This window comes from Vombatus ursinus, unplaced genomic scaffold (genome assembly GCF_900497805.2).
Source record: "Vombatus ursinus unplaced genomic scaffold, bare-nosed wombat genome assembly UNPS02012602.1, whole genome shotgun sequence".
NCBI lineage: Eukaryota > Metazoa > Chordata > Mammalia > Diprotodontia > Vombatidae > Vombatus > Vombatus ursinus.
This window is the reverse complement of record NW_020952380.1, coordinates 973,319-993,117: the sequence shown is the minus strand read 5'-3', so window position 1 is coordinate 993,117 and position 19,799 is coordinate 973,319. Positions and strand designations below refer to the sequence as shown.

At 38.0% G+C, this 19,799-nt stretch overlaps 1 protein-coding gene across 4 annotated transcripts in view; it reads left to right on the top strand.

The window, feature by feature from the left end:
• ESR1 (estrogen receptor 1) overlaps positions 1-19,799 on the top strand; it is a 455,293-nt gene that overhangs the window by 113,373 nt on the left and 322,121 nt on the right. For 2 of the 4 annotated variants that reach the window (XM_027857987.1, XM_027857986.1), the window contains exon 1: positions 7,997-8,058. The exons of the other annotated variants lie outside the window; for them this stretch is intronic. In XM_027857987.1, the coding sequence (XP_027713788.1) occupies positions 8,031-8,058 (28 nt within the window). In that variant the 5' untranslated portion in view covers positions 7,997-8,030. Of the gene's footprint in view, positions 1-7,996; positions 8,059-19,799 lie in introns of those variants that run through there. 4 annotated transcript variants of the gene reach the window in all.

Here is a 19,799-nt window from a genome sequence, read left to right as displayed (position 1 = left end):
TGTCAGCATAATGGATAGAGTTCTGGGCTTGACAAAGACTTAAGTCTAAATTCTGCTTCAGAAGCTTACTAGCTGTGTGAGATCCTGAGCAAGTCACATAATCTCTGTCTACCTCAGCTTCCTCATCTGTAGAATGGGGATAATTATAACCCCCATCTACCAGGGTAGTTGTAAGAATAAAATATGTAAAATACTTTGAAAACTTTAAAACATTATATAAGTGTAAGATAGTGTTATTATTTTCTCTAATCTAATGGCATTTCCAGTCATAATTTTTTACTTCTCTGCAGCATTTCATATTGCTGACCACCTTTTCCTTCTGGGTATTCTCTCCTCTGTTTAAAAAAAAAATGCTAATCTGTCTTGGTTCTGCCCCTACCTGTCTGACCACTTCTCAATATTCTTTGCTGCATAATTTATATATGCACACCCACTATGGGTGTTCCCCAAAGCTCTGTTCTAATTCATCTTATCTAGTCTGTCTATACTTTCTGGCTTGGTAAGCTCCTGAGGGGTTCAATTATCAGAACCATTAAGATGATTTCCAAATCTATATATCTATGCATAGCTTTTCTTCTGAGCTCCAAACCCACATTACGAAATGCCTATTAGCCATCTCAAACTAAATGTCCTATAGGCATCTCAAACTCTCCATTTCAAAAAACAACTAGTAATTTTCCCCCATGCATACCCCTCCTCTGGACCTCCACCATCCTTCCAGTCGCTCAGTTTTGCAATCTTTGTGTTGTCTTTGGCTCCTCATCATCACTTACCCTACATATTAATTCAGTTTCCAAATATTTTAATTTGGACTTCCAAAAGATCTCTCCCATACATCCCCTCCTTTCTACCCACATGGCCACTGATCTAGTTCACCTTTTCCCTAGGTAATTGCAACAGTCTCCTAATTGGTCTTCCGGTATCAAGTCTCTTTATTTTCTTACATAAACTAGACAGTTGCCAAAACGATTTTCCTAAAGCGCAGGTTTGACTGTCACCTCCCCCACTCCCAATTCAACAATTCTAGTGGCCTCTAGGACCAAATATAAATTTTATTATTTGTCATTTAAAACATATCACAAACTATCCTTTTCCTGTATTTCTAGATTGTTATACCTTATTCCCCTCCATATACTCTACAACCAAGCCATACTAGCCTGTTTCTGTTCCTTACCCATAAAATACCATCTGCTATAGCCATGCTTTTTCACCTGCCTGACATCCTATCTTAACACACCTCTACCTCATAGATTCCTTGATTTTCTTCAACACCTTGCTCAGGTACAATCTCTTATAGGAGGTCTTTTCTACAGAAGATCCTCCAATTACTAGTGCCTTCCTTTCAAATAAAGTTACCTTATAGCTACCTTTATGTATCATGTATATACCTCTATATTAACATGCTGTCTCCCCCTTTAAAATGTAAGCTTCATGAAGTCCATGAATGTTTCAGTTCTTTCTTTTTATCTCCAATACTTGTCACAGTTTCCAGCACTTAATAAATCCTTAATTTATTTTTGATTATTAGATTTATTTAATTGGGATAAACTTTCTAGAAATATTTGTAGCAGCATTTTAAAAATGTGATCAGCATCAAGAAAACATGCATAATTTCAGTTACTGTATGAAAACAATATAACAACAAAGACAACACAATGAAATTGAAAACAATAGTGATTAAATCATCTTAAGGATTGTGGCAGCACCATAGTGGATAGTATAATAGGGAGGGAGGGAGTCAGGAAGACCTGAATTCAAGTTTTACATTTGATATATTCTAGCTATGTAACCATGGGCAAGTCACTTAACCTTTCAACGCCCCCAAACAGCTCCCTAGGACAGGAGTCCTTCACCTTTTTTGTATCATAGACCTCTTTGGCAGGTTGGTGAAAACTATGGATCCCTTCTCAAAATAATGGTTGTTGTCCACATTTAAAATCAAAGGAAATGCTAAATTTCAGTTAGAAGTTAGTGAAAATAAAGATATAATATTTTTCCCATCCAAGGTAATGGACTCCTTGAAATCTATCTATAAACCCGTTGGATTATTTGTGGACTGCAAATTAAGAAAACCTTTAAGACTTAAAGTTGTTGATCAGTTGCCAACATGCGTTAATACAAGTAGTTCCCTATACCCAATAAACCATAGTGGTGGTTTCTCTTCTACTCTCTCCTTCCCTAAATCATAGCATTACTAACACATGTTATAGCCACACATGTAAAATGGAGATCTGAAGCAATTATCTTCATAATTCAGGGCAAAAATATTTTTCACTTTGATTACCTAGATAAACCATTCAAAAGAATCTTCCATTTCAGTTTTCTTTGAATGATCAAATAACTTTGCCATCGTGGATCAGACCTATGCTTTAAACAATGACAAACCATGACTCAACTAAGGCATTGTCAGGATAGGACAGGCAAAAGTATTAGACAAGAGACCCACCTATGCTTTGAGTTGAGGTTTGAAGTCTATTAGCTTGAGCATGTCAACTGTTTATGAGTAGAGTAAAGATAATAATGTAATAACAATAGCTAACATTTATGTAATGTTAACTTTAAAGTGCTAAGTGACAATTATCTCATTTGATCCTCATAACAACTCTGGGATGGAAGTACAATTATTACCCTAGTTTTACAGATATGGAAATTGAAACTGAGGGAAGATAAGTGATTTCCCCAGGGCCATAGAGCTAGGAAGTGTCTCAGGCTGGATTTGAACTTAAGTCTTCCTGACTCCAGGCCCAGCTATGCTCTGTGCCACCTAGCTGCCTAGACAGTTAGAGATAATGGAAGGGGATAGAGGGAAGTGGGAAGAAGGGAGAGAAGGAAGAAAGGAGAAATCAGACTTGGGCCTCTAGTATCCCATTGCTTTACAATGTTTCGGTAGTACTGTTAAGTCACTGATTTATAGCTTATAAGTTATTTGCTTAAAACTTTCCAAGGGTGTGCTTTGGCAGCATTTTGCAGATGGAGGCGATCATTCTCCACCTTATTAGGGAGGCAGAGCTGTTTCTTTCTGCCCTGTTCTCTACCCGATGATATACTTTTTATTGCTCAAGAGCTATAGAATTGTGTCTGTCTCTATTGTTGTCAGCGTAATGGGAATTCATGTAATTGAAAGCGTTTATCCTCTCTTAGTAGAAAAATTGGGCACTTGGAAGTAATGAAATCCTCCACCTTTGTCCATGGTACAGACAATACTATTCACTCAGCTTTGTTCTAAAGTTTCCACAGTTTCTAGTTTAGCCTATATTGAGAATTCAGCCTTGAGCAAGAGAGAAAGTGGGAATTTCTTGGGGATGATGCTAGCAACACATTCCCATGGAGTATAATTTTGGTTCAGACTTAACCAGTTCCTTAGGAAAAAACCAGACTTTTTTTTTTTTGAGGACAACATGAGGTAAGAAATTACTTGGAATGGAATTTAGTTTAAATAATTAATTTGCCAGGAGTTTGCTTGGTTATTATTCTCCTTTGCTAAAATAAAACTCCCCTGCCTCTTTCAGGGGGTTGTCTTTAAAAGGTAAAGTGAACATTTCTAATGAAGAAAACAGCTCAACCTTCCCACCTCTGGCTTAAATTCCTCATTTCAGTTTTGTGAGTAATAAATGCTGCATGCAGATCTTTAAGGTAGATCAGAGAATGTGGGTGTTTAACAGGACGGTACCCCCTGCCAGGATGAATGGAAATGAGGCTTTTCAATAGTCCATTTGTCAAAGTAGAGCACGAAGGCAGGATTTAAACAACAGGAAATGGGGTGCCAGTAGGGGCACTGTGACACAGCACCCCAAAATATTATTAAAGACTGGGGTTTTAAACTTTGCCACCTGTCCTCTAAGTTTCTCGACTACCAAAAGTGAGGGTGAAAAAAGAAAAGAAACCCATCTGGAGTATAGACCACGTCTTCAGGAGGTATGTGTTCAATGGGATCATGTTATAAATGCAGCTTGTGGTCATGGAAAGAGTACCTGACCAGAAGGTGGGGGGTTGTTCCTAGTTCTGGCACTTATTAGTGACCTATGGGTGACCTTGGCAAGTCATGTCATTTCTTTGAATTCCAAGGTCACAAATTTTTACTTCACAAGATTATCAGGAGAAAAATGCATTCTAAATTGTACAGTTGTATTTAAATATGAGAGTGGAAACATGGCATCATGGATGGAGGGCCAGACTCACAGTCAGGAAGACCTGGGTTCAGGTCTTATCTCTGACACATGCTAGCTGTGTGACTGTAGACAAGTCACTCCACATTCCAGGCAACTCTCCAAGACGATAATTTATAGGGGAGTTGCCTATCGGCATTAGCTCAAGGAGTCTCCCACAATGGTGAAACCACTGGTCTAGACTAAATCTCTCTCTCTCTCTCTCTCTCTCTCTCTCCCTCTCCCTCTCTCTCTCTCTCTCTCTCTCTCTCTCTCTCTCTCAGATGAGTGACTTTGCCAATGTGGATACATATACACATATATGTATAAAGGTATTCATATATATATAATATATATACACACACACACATACACACATACATACACGCATATGTGGATACGTACAGATAGTTGTGCAAAGGTGTGCTGCAGCCAGCTCTACCAGCTCTCAAGCTGTTTGTAAAATTTATATATATACATATACATACATACTCATACATATATACACACATACACATACATACATATACACACATAATGTGCATTGCATACTATTTCTATTTCTATCTCTGAACTCTTGTTAAGAAAGATAGACTGGGTTGGGTTTTATGTGTCCAAGAAAACTAAATGGACACAAAATTTCTAAGTTCTAAACCCTCTTTTTTTGCATGATTCTTGGAAAGGAATTGATTTTCTCTGGGATTTAATTTTGAGAGATAATAAATAAAAAATTCCTCCACCACTAACTAAACATATATAGGCACAAAAATACTCTGTTGCTGAGAAGATACCTGTTTATGAAGGTGGATTTAGATTGACCTTAGATTGATTTGTGATACTGAAATAACTTGTATATATAACTTGTAAGTATGAATACTGAACTTACTTATTGTAAGCTCTGTGAGGGTGGTGACTGAATATTTGTCTCTTTATCTCTTCCAGCACCCATTATAGTGAAATTGCATGTATTAACAAGTTTGTTTGAGTGAAGGAGTGAATGTAGAAGAGGAATAAGATTTATTATTTTTGAGAGCAGATGAGGATCAGATGAAGAATGAAGAAACTAACTTTGAAAGAAGTTATTCCCTTTCTGAGTGTCTGAAAAGGAATTGGAAATCAGAGGACGGAGGAACAACTGTTGTTGTTTAGCTGTTTCAGTTGTGTCTGACTCTTCATGACCCCATTTGGTATTTCTTAGCAATGATACTGGAATGGTTTCCCATTTTCTTCTCAGGCTCACTTTATAAATGAGGAAACTGAGGTAAACAGGATTAAGTGACTTGCCCAGGTCACAGGGTAGTGAGTGTCTGAAGCTGCATTTGAACTCAAGTCTTCCTGACTCAGGTTAGGCTCTCTATCCACTGTGCAACCTAGCTGACCTGTGAGAAGAAATTACAGTGGGGCAAATGTCTGCCCAGTATAAAGAAAAAACAGAACAGGGAGTTTTAATCTCAGATCATTTCAAGAGTTCTGTGAACTGGGCTGGGGAAAAAATGGCATCTTAATTTTCATTAACCTCTGACTGAATTTTAGCATTTCCTTCTCAATCAAGGGACCAAACAATATTCTGAGAATGAGTCCATAGGTTTCACCAGTCTGCCAAAGGGATTGGTGACTCAAAAAATGTTAAGAAATGTGCTACTTTGATAGGCAACAAGAGTTCTGTCACTGGAGGACCTCAAACAGTCTTGGATGATTATTGGTGATAAATGGTAGAATGAAGAACCTCGGCCTCTTCAGACTCCAAGTTTCTATATTTTGACATAGATAATATATTCTATATAGGCGAATGGAAACCATCCTGATAGTGAACTATTTGTGAGTGAGTCATACTGACTAGGAATCTAGCATGAGAACCCAGACTATTCCCTTGGCTCTCAGACTGCCTCCTCCTCTGCCCTGATTACTCTTACCACTACTCTTACTTTTTTTTTTTGGCAAGGCAATCGGGGTTAAGTGATTTGTCCAGGGTCACACAGTTAGTAAGTGTCAAGTGTCTGATGCCAGATTTGAACTCAGGCCCTCCTGATGCCAGGGCTGGTGCTCTATCCATTGTGCCACCTTGCTGCCCCAACTCTTACTTCTTTTGATGAAGAATAACGATTTCAGGTATAGTTAATGTTGAGAAGCAACAGCTGGAAGACAGCTGCCCTTCTGCCAACCTGAAGCATTTGGCTCCTCAGTCAAATCTATCAGGAGAACAAAGTAGACCTTTAGGAGGGCAGCCAGGTGACTCATAATATGACTGAGATGTTTCCCGTTCTTCATGCACACTCCCTTTTGCACAAGCAAGAACTCCTGGCGTTTTCTCTTTTTGACTGATTTATGGTGGAAACATGTTTGCTGCAGAATGCAGGAGAAGGCTTTCAGATAGAGCTAAGGCCCCCGGGGGAAAAAAGTTCTTTATTCTATGCATGTAAATGGCTGGGCTTCAGTGGTTCCGATGGTAAATTAGATCCCTGAAGTCTGTTCCTTGCTTCAGTTGCAATGCCTACCTTGGGGTTTAGATTGTTTTCTTTTTTCCTATCTTGCTTAGATAGATTTTACCTAAATCAGCCTGCCCAAATCTTAGTGTGATAAGAAAAATCTATAAAAGAAGCAAAAGCCAGACCTGCGATGGGGTACCTCAAGAACAATATTGTATTGAGGAGCAAAGCAACTTTTTGCTAATGTTGTTGCATCTGTTCTAGTTCATTTTGAAAGGGCTTTTGAGTCTTCTTGGATGGTTGTGTGGGTTACCAGGTAGTTGTTAAATTTTCAGTGTGAGCATTTATACCCCAGAAATCAGAAAATGCTATTAATCAGGCTTGATTTATTGTTTTGTTGATGACTTAGAATAAGAAAGTGATGGGCAAGAAAATTATGCAGATTTAATTGAAAGGGGTGTCCTGGGTACAACTTTCCTTTCAGAGAGCTGGTTGTTCAACATTTACCAGCACACTCCTGATTATATGAGATGATGAATATGAGGTGCTTTGCAATTGAATGTTATGTAGGCGTAAGTTGTTTTTGTGAAATGCAACATGGAATAAGTGAATGAAAAAGTGTTTATTGAGTTCTTACTATGTGTCAGACACAAGCACCCTGGGCCAGCAGCCCTAGTTTTGCATCACAACTCTTTACTTCCTACCTTTGTGATCCTGAGTGGATTATTTCACCTCTCTGAGCCTCAGATTCCTCATCAGCAAAATGGGAATAATAATAATTGGTATGGGAAAGTGAATCATATTTCTTCCCTGATTCCATTCATTCTTTTTTTTTCAGGCAATTGGGGTTAAGTGACTTGCCCAGGGTCACACAGCTAGTAAGTGTCAAGTGTTTGGCCTGAGGCCGGATTTGAACTCAGGTCCTCCTGACTTCAGGGTCGGTGCTCTATCCACTGCGCCACCTAGCTGCCCCAATCCCATTCATTCTTAAGTGATTTATTTTACTATCAACTCACCATTATACTCATTAACCTTCCATTTTACTTTCTTTACTACACCTGAGCTCTGTCAGAAAAATATTTGGATAGATCTGTGAGCTAATTAATTTGGATGGTCACTAAAATGATGTAGACCATTACCTTTCCAAGGCTGCCCATCCTATATGAAACTGGTCCATGTCCTCCCAGAAGATCATTACAGGGTGTTCATTTTCTCTTGATATCATCACATACCTAGCTCTCACCATGTGATGAGCCCATCTTTTTTGCTCATACATTTCCTTGATGACATTCTTTTTTTTTTTTTTTTTTTTTTTTTAGGCAATGGGGTTAAGTGACTTGCCCAAGGTCACACAGCTAGTAAGTGTCAAGTGTCTGAGGCCGGATTTGAACTCAGATCCTCCTGACTCCAGGGCTGGTACTCTGCACCACTGCATCCACTGCACCACCTAGCTGCCCCGATGACATTCTTTACAGCAGATTTCAAAGGTCTTTATTTTTCCATGTTACATGCTGTTTAGATCCACCATGTGTTGTTCCAATGTCCTCTCTGTCATGCTCATTTTTATTTCTTTAGAAACTATAGTTCTCTGTAGCTCACAGCCATACAACAACACTGGTCAGGCTATCAGTACTTAAAAGATGGGGTCTTTATTTCTTGGAGAAGAATGGGAAAGTGGAGGTAATTAATTGAGCCAAACAACATTCTTCTCCTCTTAATTCTGGGCCTGATTCACTGTCTGGTGGTGCCATCTATGCCATAGATAAGATCTTTGAGAAAAGCAGGAATATTCCTTAAATTGAACTCCCCAGTAATATTGGCTATTGAAGGTTATCATGGGATCTGAAATGAGATTTTAAGCTCCTTAATAGACTTGACACCTCTATTTTATAACATTTGCTTCTGAAATTATGATTTTAACTTGGTCAAGAATTAGTAAATGTCATTTCCTAGATGGCCATGTTTTTTAGGGAAAACATAGATCTTTCAAATAACATGTACCATCATTATCCAGTAGCAATAACATCCAGTATTAGGATTGATTATTCCTCTCAGACTTCTATTTCAATAAAGTATTAACTGCTTCACTTGACTTTCTCCTTTTCAACCACCTCCTTCACAGCCTCTCACCTTCTTTATGAGTATTGCTCCCCAATTAGAATGTGAACCCCTTGAGGGCAAGGACTATCTTTACTTTTGAATTTTTATCTCTAGAACTTAACACAGTGTGTCACACATTTTGTTGTGGTTGTTCAGTCATCCAACTCTTTGTGACCACATTTGGAGTTTTCTTGGCAGAGATACTGGAGTGATTTGATATTTCTTTCTCTAGTTCATTTTGCAGATGAGGAAACTGAGGCAAACAGGGTTGAGTGACTTGCCCAGGGTCACAGAACTAGTAAATGTCTGAGGCTAGATTTGAACTGACAAAGACGAATCTTCCTGACCTCAGGTCTGGCATTCTATCCCCTGCACCACCTAGTAGCCCTTTAGTATTTTCTTCCTTCCTTCCTTCCTTTCTTTTCCCCTTTATTCCTTCCTTCCTTTTTTCCTTCCTTCCTTCCTTCCTTTTTTCTTTGTTCTTTTCTTTCTTTCTTCTTTCCTTCCTTCTTTCCTTTCTCATAGATAGTATTAGTTATAGCTATTCTAACTTTGATTTCTTCTAGACATGTAAAATGCCACATTTCTCCTTCTATAAAATAATTTTTGTTGGTATCTTTTGTTGTTATATCACTTGCATTTTCCATTGAACCCCTTTCCCCACCTCTCTCAGAGAGTCATTAATTATAATAAATAAATAAAAAACAGAAATAAAAAAACCCCAAAACTAACCAACATATCAAAAAAGTATGGCTGGTCTGTGGGAATTACTGGAAGTATAAGAAAATAAAAATGACACAGTCCAGGTCACAAATGGAGATATTCTCTTTTTTCCTGAGTGTCACTCCCTAGACAAAACAGTTTTCTCTGGGACTGACTGGACTCTTTTTGTAGGCAACTCTTTACATTAAAACACATAAGTTATATCAAGTTTAGTCACAGATATCTTCTCATATTTTTTTCCTGTGAGGCAAAGTCTGACCATTAAAATATCACAGCATTAAGTTTTAGTTGTTTTGTTACTGTTCATCCCATTTATGTTGTTGTAGACATTATGTGTATTGTTTTCCTGGTTTGGCTTATTTTACTTTGCATTGGTTCAAGTAAGTGACTCCATGCTTCTCTGGATTTATCATATTCATTATTTCTTAAAGCACAGTAATACTCTATTTCATTTACACACCATAATTTGTTTAGCTAGTCCTCACTCAGTGAGAGTATATTTAGTTTCTAGTGCTTTCCTGCCTTAAAAAGTGCTGCTATAAATATTTTGTGGGTATATAGAGACTTCCTTTTTATTATTGGAGTATATGCTTAGCAAGGGAATCTCTGGGTTAAAGATATGGACATTTTAGTCACTTCATATCATTCCAAATTGCTTTCTAGAATGGTTAGGGCAATTCACAATTCCACTAAAATGCTTTAGCATGCCAATCTTTCTACAATCCCTCCAACATCTTACTTTCTTACTATGCCACTTTAGTTAATATTCATTTTAAAAATGTAATTAAATTTTGCAGACTAATTGACATCAACTGATAATCATTGGAGGAAATTCACTGGTGGGGGCTCATGACCTATGGTTCTATTAGCTATAGTTATAGGAAACCATATCTCTACCCAAATCCTCAAGGTCCCTAGAACCCTGAGAGGGAAGTAGCTAGTTGAGATTCGGGGATCCTACCTGCTAGTGTTAATGAGGTTTGGAAACAATTTTCTGTATGTATGTGCTACATTGATATAGCACTAAATATGCAAATTTATTTTAGTAATATTTCCATTGCTTTTATATTGGCATAGTCCAGAAATGAACCTTGACTATTTCTCTATTTAAGGTACTATTTATTTTTTAAGTAGTGTTTTATATTGTACTCACACAGACATTGAATATGCTTTGGTGGATTATCTTCCAGATAATTTATTCATTCTGTAGTTATCTTGAGTGGGAATCCTTTTTTTTTTTTATTATTGCTTCTGGGATTCTTTTATTGTCATATAAAATGTCATTAATTTTTCTGGGTTTATTTTGTAATTTGCAACTTTATTGAAACTATTGTCTCAATTAGTTTCATTGTGGATTTCCTAGGAAAGTCAAAGTAAATCCTCATGTCATTGTCAGACAGAGATAGCTTTGTGTTGCTTATGCTTCTTTTGATGCATTTAATTTATTTCTCTTGTCTTAATGTTATTGCTAGCATTTCTAGAGCGGTGTTAAATAACTTAGGGAAAGGAGACAATCTTATTTTACTCCTGTCTCTGTTGAGAAAGTTTCTGATGTTTTCCATTACACATAATGTTCCAATTACACATGATGTTAGCTTTTGATTTTAGATACTTTTTTACATATTAAAAAAGATCCTTTTATGCTTATACTTTGTCAATTTTTAAAAGGATAAATGAGCATTGTACTTTGAAAAAGGTTTTTTCTACATCTATTGATTTAATAGATGTGAGTTTTGGACTTTTTAAAAATGAGACTACTTATGTTAATTGTTTTACTAATGTTGAACCATTTTTATATCCTAGGTATGAAACTAATTTTATCATAGTGAACAATTTTTTTCAATAAATTGTTCTAATTTTTTTTGGCCAGGATTTTATTTAAAAATTTTAATCAATACTCATTTTGACACTGATTTATAGCCCTGTTCCTTTGTTTTATCTTTTCCCCAGTTCAGGTAGCAAGATGTTATTTGTTTTATAAAATGAGTTTGGTAGAGTGATTTCTTTTTCAGTTTTTGAGAATAATTTGTGTGGTACAAGTATTCATTTTAAATGTTTGATAGAATTCTCATGCAAATATGTTTGGACTAGGATTCCCCCACTCTCCTAACCCCTGCCTTAGTAGTTATTTTATAGCTATTTCAATTTCTTTTTCTGAGATTTCAGTTATTTAGTATCTCTCTTTGTTGTTCTGTTAATATGGGTATTCTATATTTTTCTGGGTGATATTCTATTAGTTTTGAATTCTCAGGTTGGGTTTTTTTGTATATAACTATGTATAGTGGGTTCTGATAATTATTTTTATTTCTTCCAGGCTTGTGATTTTACCTTGATCATTTATGTTTTGTTAATTTGATTTTTCTACTTTAATAAAATTAGTTAAAGGTTTATCACTTTGGTTGGTATTTTTAAGAGTCAGCTTTAGTTTTTTTTTATCAGTTTTATAATGTCTTTTGTTTCAAATTAATTTATTTCTCCTCTAACTTTTACGATTTTTTCTTTTGTGAATAATTTGGATTTGTTTATTTGTTGGCCTTTTAATTTTCAAATTGCATGCTCAATTCTTTAATCCACTTCTATCTTATTAGTACATTCTTAGAATATAATTTTCCCCTCACGATTGCTATAGCTTCATCCCAGAAATGTTGTCATGTTGTCTCATTATCATAGTTTCTCCTTTGTCATTTGTATTTTTAAAGAGTGCTTATAACTTCTTGACAATTTAGTACTCATCCTTCTTTCTGGTTTTAGGATCCTCTATATTGATTTATATGCTTGCACTCTGAGTTTTTATAGAATTTCTTGCAATCTTTGATATTTCAGCCTTTATTTTATTCCCCCATTACTCACTTTTTGACAAATTTCCTTTTGCTGGAGGGTATGCTCCTGATACTTGGTTGTAATGCTGTCTCAATTTCTATTATGTTAGGAAATTTATTTCACTAGGCTTGGTCCCTACAACTTAGTAGACCTTGGGGCAACAAGACTGGTCCTAGATGACTTTCATCCTCTTTTGCTTCACTGGTGCCTTCCTTGTCTCTCCTTCTTTTCCCTAGTTGGGCTGAATCAGCATCTGCTCCGTTTTCATGGTTAGGGTATTGTGGGGGAGGTATAGTCTTGGGTGTTCCTGATTTAGGGATTGCCCCATGCAGAAGACATTGTACTCTACCTTCCCTCCCTCTACAATGGGACAATGTAGCATTTCTTGTGAAGGTGGGGATCATTAAGAGGAGAACTGTATGAGCAAAGTTTCATTAGCAGGACGTTATACCATTATGTGTCCCAGAATTTGGGTTGGCCAGCACAGCTCTGCTAGGAGAATAGAGGTTAGTAGTTCCAGAGTGCTGAATACACACTTGGAAGATTAGCATTCTCTGAACAATTCATGAGAACTTTATCTTTTTTTGGGGGGGGTCCTTTTTTATCTAACAACCACTTCTTTTGGGGAATTTTTCAGTTATTTGGGACTAGGGAAAGTAACTAGTCTTCCATCTTGTTGGTCCTACAACTCAAGAACATAATATTTCAACCCAGTACATATTTGACACAAAATTTCATGATGTTTCTCTGCAGTTAGGGCTTTCATGGTGATTACCATTTTCATTGGTAGCTGATGATTTGCAGTTCTTTTAACTTGCTTCTTCCTCACTGTAATTGTATAAGGCAAGATGTAGTAGTAGAAGGAAAAATCCCATGAAGACGTCTAGTTAGTTACCACTTGATCCTGGTTATGAATCATTTTACCCTGTTTATCACTGAATGTAGAGACTGTCCTGTACTCGAGATGTTTCCTCTGAAACCACTCCGGTGAGTGAGTACTGAAATCTCAGATCAACAGCCATGTTGAACATTACCATTTTGGGAAGTATGCCATCTTGGAAAAATCAATCTAGTGGAGGGGCATGCACCTGGGGTGGGGTAGAAGGCACCTGGGAAAAGGTCATTTAAAAGAACAGGAAGGATGCTTGGAAATAATAAATAACTTTGACATTGTCTGATGACGAGTTATGTCATTTGAGCTTTTCTGTCCCTGAACAAGGTAACATCTGTCAAGAGAGTAACAGTTTCTGGATCACCAGGGACCAATTAGTTACAGAACAGAGATGAAACTGCCTTGTGGTATTCTTACAACATCTAGAAGCTCAAGCAGTCCGTGAAAGGCACTGGCCTTGCTCCAGCCGGGTTTCTTGGCGCAAGGTTAGAGTGAGTTTCTTTTGACTGTCTCTCATCCACAGAAGCCTTGAACACATGTCCTTCCTTCATGATGATTGACAGTGGTTAAAGATTCCTCAATCAGATAATTCTCTGCTACACAAGGATGTCCTCAATCAACAGGCAGAAATTTGTAGGTGAAATTGGAGGAACAGAAAACCTCAGATGATCTAGAATCACATCTGCCTCTTTGCAGTAATAGGATTAGACAGTTGATAAAGTAAGGAAAACCTTTGCCTAATTTAAATCACCATTAACCATTAAATAATTATCCCATATTCTAATAACTTTTCTCTTGCTTTGTCACTGATTTCATGTTAATTTTAGTCTTAATTCATTTATTTAAAACAATTTCACATTTATAAAGTGGCTTAAGGTTTGCAAAGTGCTTTGTATACGAACAGCCTTGTGAGGCAGGAAGTAGTACGAAGTATTCTCAAACCCACTTGACAGAGGAGAAACTCAAAGCTCAGAGAAGCTAAATCCCCTACCCACAATCCCCTGGCTAGTAAGTGACAGATTCTGGATTCGAATTTAGGCTTTCTGAGTCTGGAGTACAATGTCCATTTTACCATACCCCATATCCTCCAAATTTTATCAGTCATGAAACTCTAGGCTTGTAGCCCAGGAGGAGACTTGTGAGGTCATATAGTACATCATCCATCTGATTTCAGGCAGGCTCAGGCTCTCCAAGGAGCCATCAGGTCCCTAGATAAATGCTGAAGTGAGGAGACATGAGTCAGTAGAAGAAATAAGGAGATAATGAAAGAAGTAGAATGGTAAAAGATTCTCATGATGGACAAAAAATACACAAAATGCCCGAAAACAATGTTTGCAGAGTAATAGTTCTTCTCCCTGGGAGGCAGCTAAGTGGTACTCCTATCCCTCAGCTCTCACCTGTGGCTCTAAGAGGTTGTAGCATGTTCAGTGGCCACATACCAGTAAAGTCATCTTGGCCAGCAGGCTAAACCAGGTAACTGACAGGCCTTAAACCTATAGGTGAGTTAGGGGGATGTCTGCCCCGTGCTTTTGACGACTTCCCTGGCAGAATGGGCATGACACCTATTCTAGATATGTACTATTAGGTCATCATTTGCATTTATTAAGCATTTGCTACATCTATATGTACATATATGTACTACTAGGCCATTATTTGCATTTATTAAGCATTTACTACCTCAATATGTACTACTATATGTACATATATGTACTACTAGGCCATCATTTGCATTTATTAAGCATTTACTACATCTATATGTACATATATGTACTACTAGGCCATTATTTGCATTTATTAAGCATTTACTATGTCTCAGACATGTACTAGGTGCTGGAGACACAAATACAAAGAATTAAATAATCCTTTCGAACAAGCACCTTGCATTCTAAGGGAGAAACAACAAATACATATGTAAACATACAGAATAAATAGTGTATCCCAAAAGACCAAGTTTTTTGAGTCACTTTGTACAAAGACAATAAATACATGGTGCTTAAAAAGCAGTTAGAAAGGGAAGACACTAGCAGATAAAGTGATCAGGAAAGGCTTCCTGTAGAAGGTGATGCCTGAGCTGTGTTTTGAAGGAAGAGAGGGGATCTAAGAGGTGGGGATGGGAACTCTGTGCATTCTAGGCATGGGGGACAGTCAAGGGCAGCCTTTACCTTGACTCATGGCTAAGGCCTGGAGATGAAAGAAGAACTGCTGTGTGTAAGGAACACAGAGAAGGCCAGAGTATGGGAGGGGGAGTAGTGTGCAATGAGGTTAGAAAGATGGGCTGGGGTCAAATTGTCAAGGGTTTTTTTTTTTTTTTTTTGGGAGGCAATTGGAGTTAAGTGACTTGCCTAGGGTCTTACAGCTAGCAAATGTCAAGTGTCTGATCTGAGACTGGATTTGAACTTAGGTCTCCCTCACTCTAGAGCCAGTGCTCTATCCACTGCGCCACCTAGTTGCCTATGTGAAGGGTTCTTAAAGGTAAACAGAGAAGTTACAGTTTCTCATAGAGGCAATAGTGAGCCACTAATGTTTACTGAGTAGGGGGAAAAAATGGTCAGGATGGTCAGTAAAATGGTTAGGAAAATCACTTTGTCAATTGTTTGCAGAATAACTTGGAGTAGAAAGAGACTGGAGGCAAGAAACCCCGAGTTAAAATCTGGGCTCAGATATTCTCTATCTATGTGACCTTGGGCAAGTCACATAACTTCTATCTGCCACAATTTTCTCAACTGTAAAATGGTGATAATAACACCTACCTTCCAGGATTGTTGTGAGGATAAAATGAGATAATATTTATAAAGCACTGAGCAGTGTCTGACACTTAAAAATGCTTATTCCCTTCCCCAGTTAAACATTTATGAGAGATGTCATGTTAAGAAGAACCTCCACACCATAAAGTTGACACTACTTGGCACTATTGATTTGTCAGGGTGGATCTGGAGACTTTAATGCAGGGTTGGATCAAGATAGCTCAGGTATGGGTTGGCCCTAAAGGGGCTGAAGAGCCTTTAGAAGGGAGATTGCCTTGGGGTTCTAATCCAGTTTGGTTTGGATGGGCTTTGAGAGACCTTGAGCAATCATTAACTCAGAATTCCAGGGTGGTCCTCCCTCAAGAGACCAATGTCTACATTCCAGGGTCTTCCAGCCCTTAGAGCAGCAACAGACCATAGCAGGTCCCCTGCTCCTCCACTCCCAGAGTTCTGACCAAGTTGACTTGTTCCTGACATTTAATGTGTGTCTCCACAACACACAAATAACCATTTGAAAAATTAATAAAAAATAATAATTACCATTTGTGATTTAACATCATGTGAATATGCCTCAAGAGTTTAGTAAGGATTCTTAATGTACTAAGTACTAGGTACTTAAAGTACTAGGTTTGGAATCAGATGACCTGGGATTGAAGACTGGCTTCATCACTTAAAACCTGGGAGAACTTGGGCAAATGATTTTTCCTCTTTGGGCCCAAGTTTCTTCATGTGCAAAATGAGAGGGTTGAACTAAATATTCTTTGAGATCCCTTCCAGTTCTAAATTATATTTATGTATTAGTAGACCTGAGTTCAAATCTGTCCTCAGGTACTTACTAGCTGTGTGACCTCGGGCGAGTCACTTAACTCTGTTTGCCTCCATTTCCTCATATGTAAATGAGCTGGAGAAAGAAATAGCAAACCATTCCAGTATCTTTGTCAAGAAAATCTCAAATGGATCATGAAAAATTGGATATGACTAAACAACAAAAAGTATAAAGTATGATATGTGTGTATGTGCATAATATATATGTTGTTTTGCTTGAGAGAATTTAAGCTCCTTGAAGGCAAGGGCTGTTTCATTTTTTGTCTTTGTATGTCCAGTCCCAACACATAACAGGTGATAAATACTTTCTGATTTTTAGATGGATTTGATAAGTTCAAATCTGACCTCAGACACTTACTAGCTGAATGACCCTTGGCAAGTCACTTAACCTCTATTTGTTTCAGTTTCCGAAACTGTAAAATGGGGATAATGATATCAACTACTTCCATAGTTGTTGTGAGGATAAAAATGAGACAATATTTGTAAAGTGCTTAACACAGTGCCTGGCATGTGGTGAGTATTATATATGCTTGTTGTTCAGTTGTTTTTCAGTCATATCTGACTCTTTGTGACCCCATTTGGAGTTTTCTTGGCAGTGATACTGGAGTTGAAGAGGTCTAGAGGTTTGGGGTGCTTGAACGGACCCCAAGATTACGGTGCCAGGCCCTGCCTGAAAGAATTCAACTCAACTCAACTTCTTCCAGCCAGAGAAAAAGTTTATTAGAGATAAATCACATAGGCCAGGTGACGCCTGTAAGGATGAGCAGGAGTTAGAGTCTCGGCCTTTTGGACATGAGAAATTTTCAACATTTGAAAGGGGGCCAGGGTGGATCTTTTATACACTGAAGTAACTTTAACTTTGGGTGGCCAGAGGAGGGGGGAGTGGTTGGGAAAAGGATCTAGATGAGAATTCCAATTGGAAGGTCTGAGAGATTGAATAGACAAGGGGAATAGAAAATGAAGGGAACTGGGAGGTAGAAGTTTGCTTTCAAAGGGAGATAAAGAGAGTAGATAAGGAACCTAAAAGTTTAAGGGTTTAGTGGGACCCATAGACGAATGGGAACCAGATTCTTTTTAGGGCTAGGGGCAAAGGTGCATCTGAATAAGATCAAAAGGTAAGGCTAAGGCTTTCAAAGAGAGAGAAGGTGAGTCTATAAGGAATCTAAAAGTTTAAGGGTCTTCTGGGGTCTGTAAACAAATGGGAGCCAAATTCCTTCTGGTGAAAAGGGGCAAAGGTCTCGGCTTCTGAAACTGTATGATATCCATCAGAGTGGTTTGGCATTTTCTTCTCTAGTTTATTTTACAGATGAGGAAATTGAGGCAAACAGGGTTGAGTGGCTCCCCAGGGTCACACAGCTAGTAAGTATCTGAGGTCAGATTTGAACTTTGATTTTCCTGACTCCAGGCCTGATTCTCTATCCACTTCATCACCTAGCTAAAATTATATGATTGATTAGGCTGCTAGGTAGTGCAGTGACTAGAGTGCTGGGCCTGGAGCCGGGAAGACTAGATTTTAAACCAAGCTGTATGACTCCAGGCAAGTCCTTTAACCACACTCTGCCTCACATAGAGTGCAGGGCCTGAAGTCAAGAAGACCCAACTTCATGAGTTTAAATCTGGCCTCAGACACTTACTACCTGTGTGACCCTGGGCAAGCCACTCAACCCTGTGTGCCTCAGTCTTCTCATTTGTAAAAATGATCTGGAGAAGAAAAAGCCAAGCCACTCCAATATCTCTGCCAAGAAAACCCCAAATGGGGTCCCACTGAATTGGACATGATTGAATACCAAATAACTGTTCTCAACCATCTCTTCCCTGACTTATCTGAGGACTTAGAAGACAATTAAGAATATGTCATAGCTGCTCTTCTGTTTCACCTATTCTTTCCTTTAACCATAACCTTTGCTAGGAATAGCCATAACTTTTAAACACATAGATCACTAGCACCAGCAGAGGAAGATGAGATTCAATCCTGCTGCCCTTAGGAAATTCTGAGACTTAAAGTAAATAATATTTAAGTGATTATCTCTAAGTGCTTGCTTACCAAAATTCACTGAAATTTGGTACAAGCCAGGGCTGCTTCCCCAGGAGCAAAAAAAAAAAAAAAAATTACTGAGCACAATGACCATAAAGGTATAGAACAGCAGTACCAGGGATAAGATGTTTAAAACTAAGAACAAAATGCTTGAGTCTATTGTGCTTTTGAAGTTGAACCTTTAGATGCTTGTCACCATTGTAGCTGTTGTTGTTTTTGCAATTCTGCAGTGTTTTTAAAACGACTGCAAACTACCCTAGACTGCTCCCATTGAGACATTGTATGCCACAGTAAATATCCATCATCGGGTTTTCAACCTCAACGAATGAGGCAGAATGTTGACATAATCATTGTTTTCAGGCATGAATGAAACTTCACCTTTTGCAAAAATAAAACAAAATGCTTTGAAACAGTTTGTCAACCATTAACTAATGAGCTACTTCAAGGAAGAGCTAAAATGCACTGGGACTCAATGTCATATATGCTGCTAATATCATAAGGCAACAGTTCATAGTACAGAAGCAGCTGGGAAGCAGAAAAACCTCCAGTCCCTTGGAGTTTCCTTATTTATATTTCCAGTTGTCAGCAATAGAAATCACCAGTCATTGTAACCAGATGAGCATTGGATTTTGGACTTGTACATCCCGTTGACCTAGGTAGGATTTACAGTGGTCCCTTTCCACTTAGGCCGGGAAGGGAGCTTTTATATTTAGACTTCAATTGACTTCAGTTCAAACGACCCTTTTTAAGCATCTATTCTGGGGGTGGCTAGGTGGTTCAATGGATAGAGTGCTGGGCCTGAGGTCAGGAAGATTCAACAGATATAAGGTACCTACTGTGGGCAAGGCCCAGTGTTTGGTTGTGGGATTGCAGAGATGAAAATTGGAATTAGAGTTAATTAAGTTAATTAAGATTTATTAAACATGTTTCAGGTTCTTTGCTAAACTCTGGGGATATGGGTAAGAAAAATAAAGACGGCCCCTGCCCTCAAGAATTTCTCAATCTAATGGGGGATGACAACATAAAAAGAAGCTGAAAAGTGTGTGTGTGTGTGTGTGTGTGTGTGTGTGTGTGTGTGTGTGTGTGTGT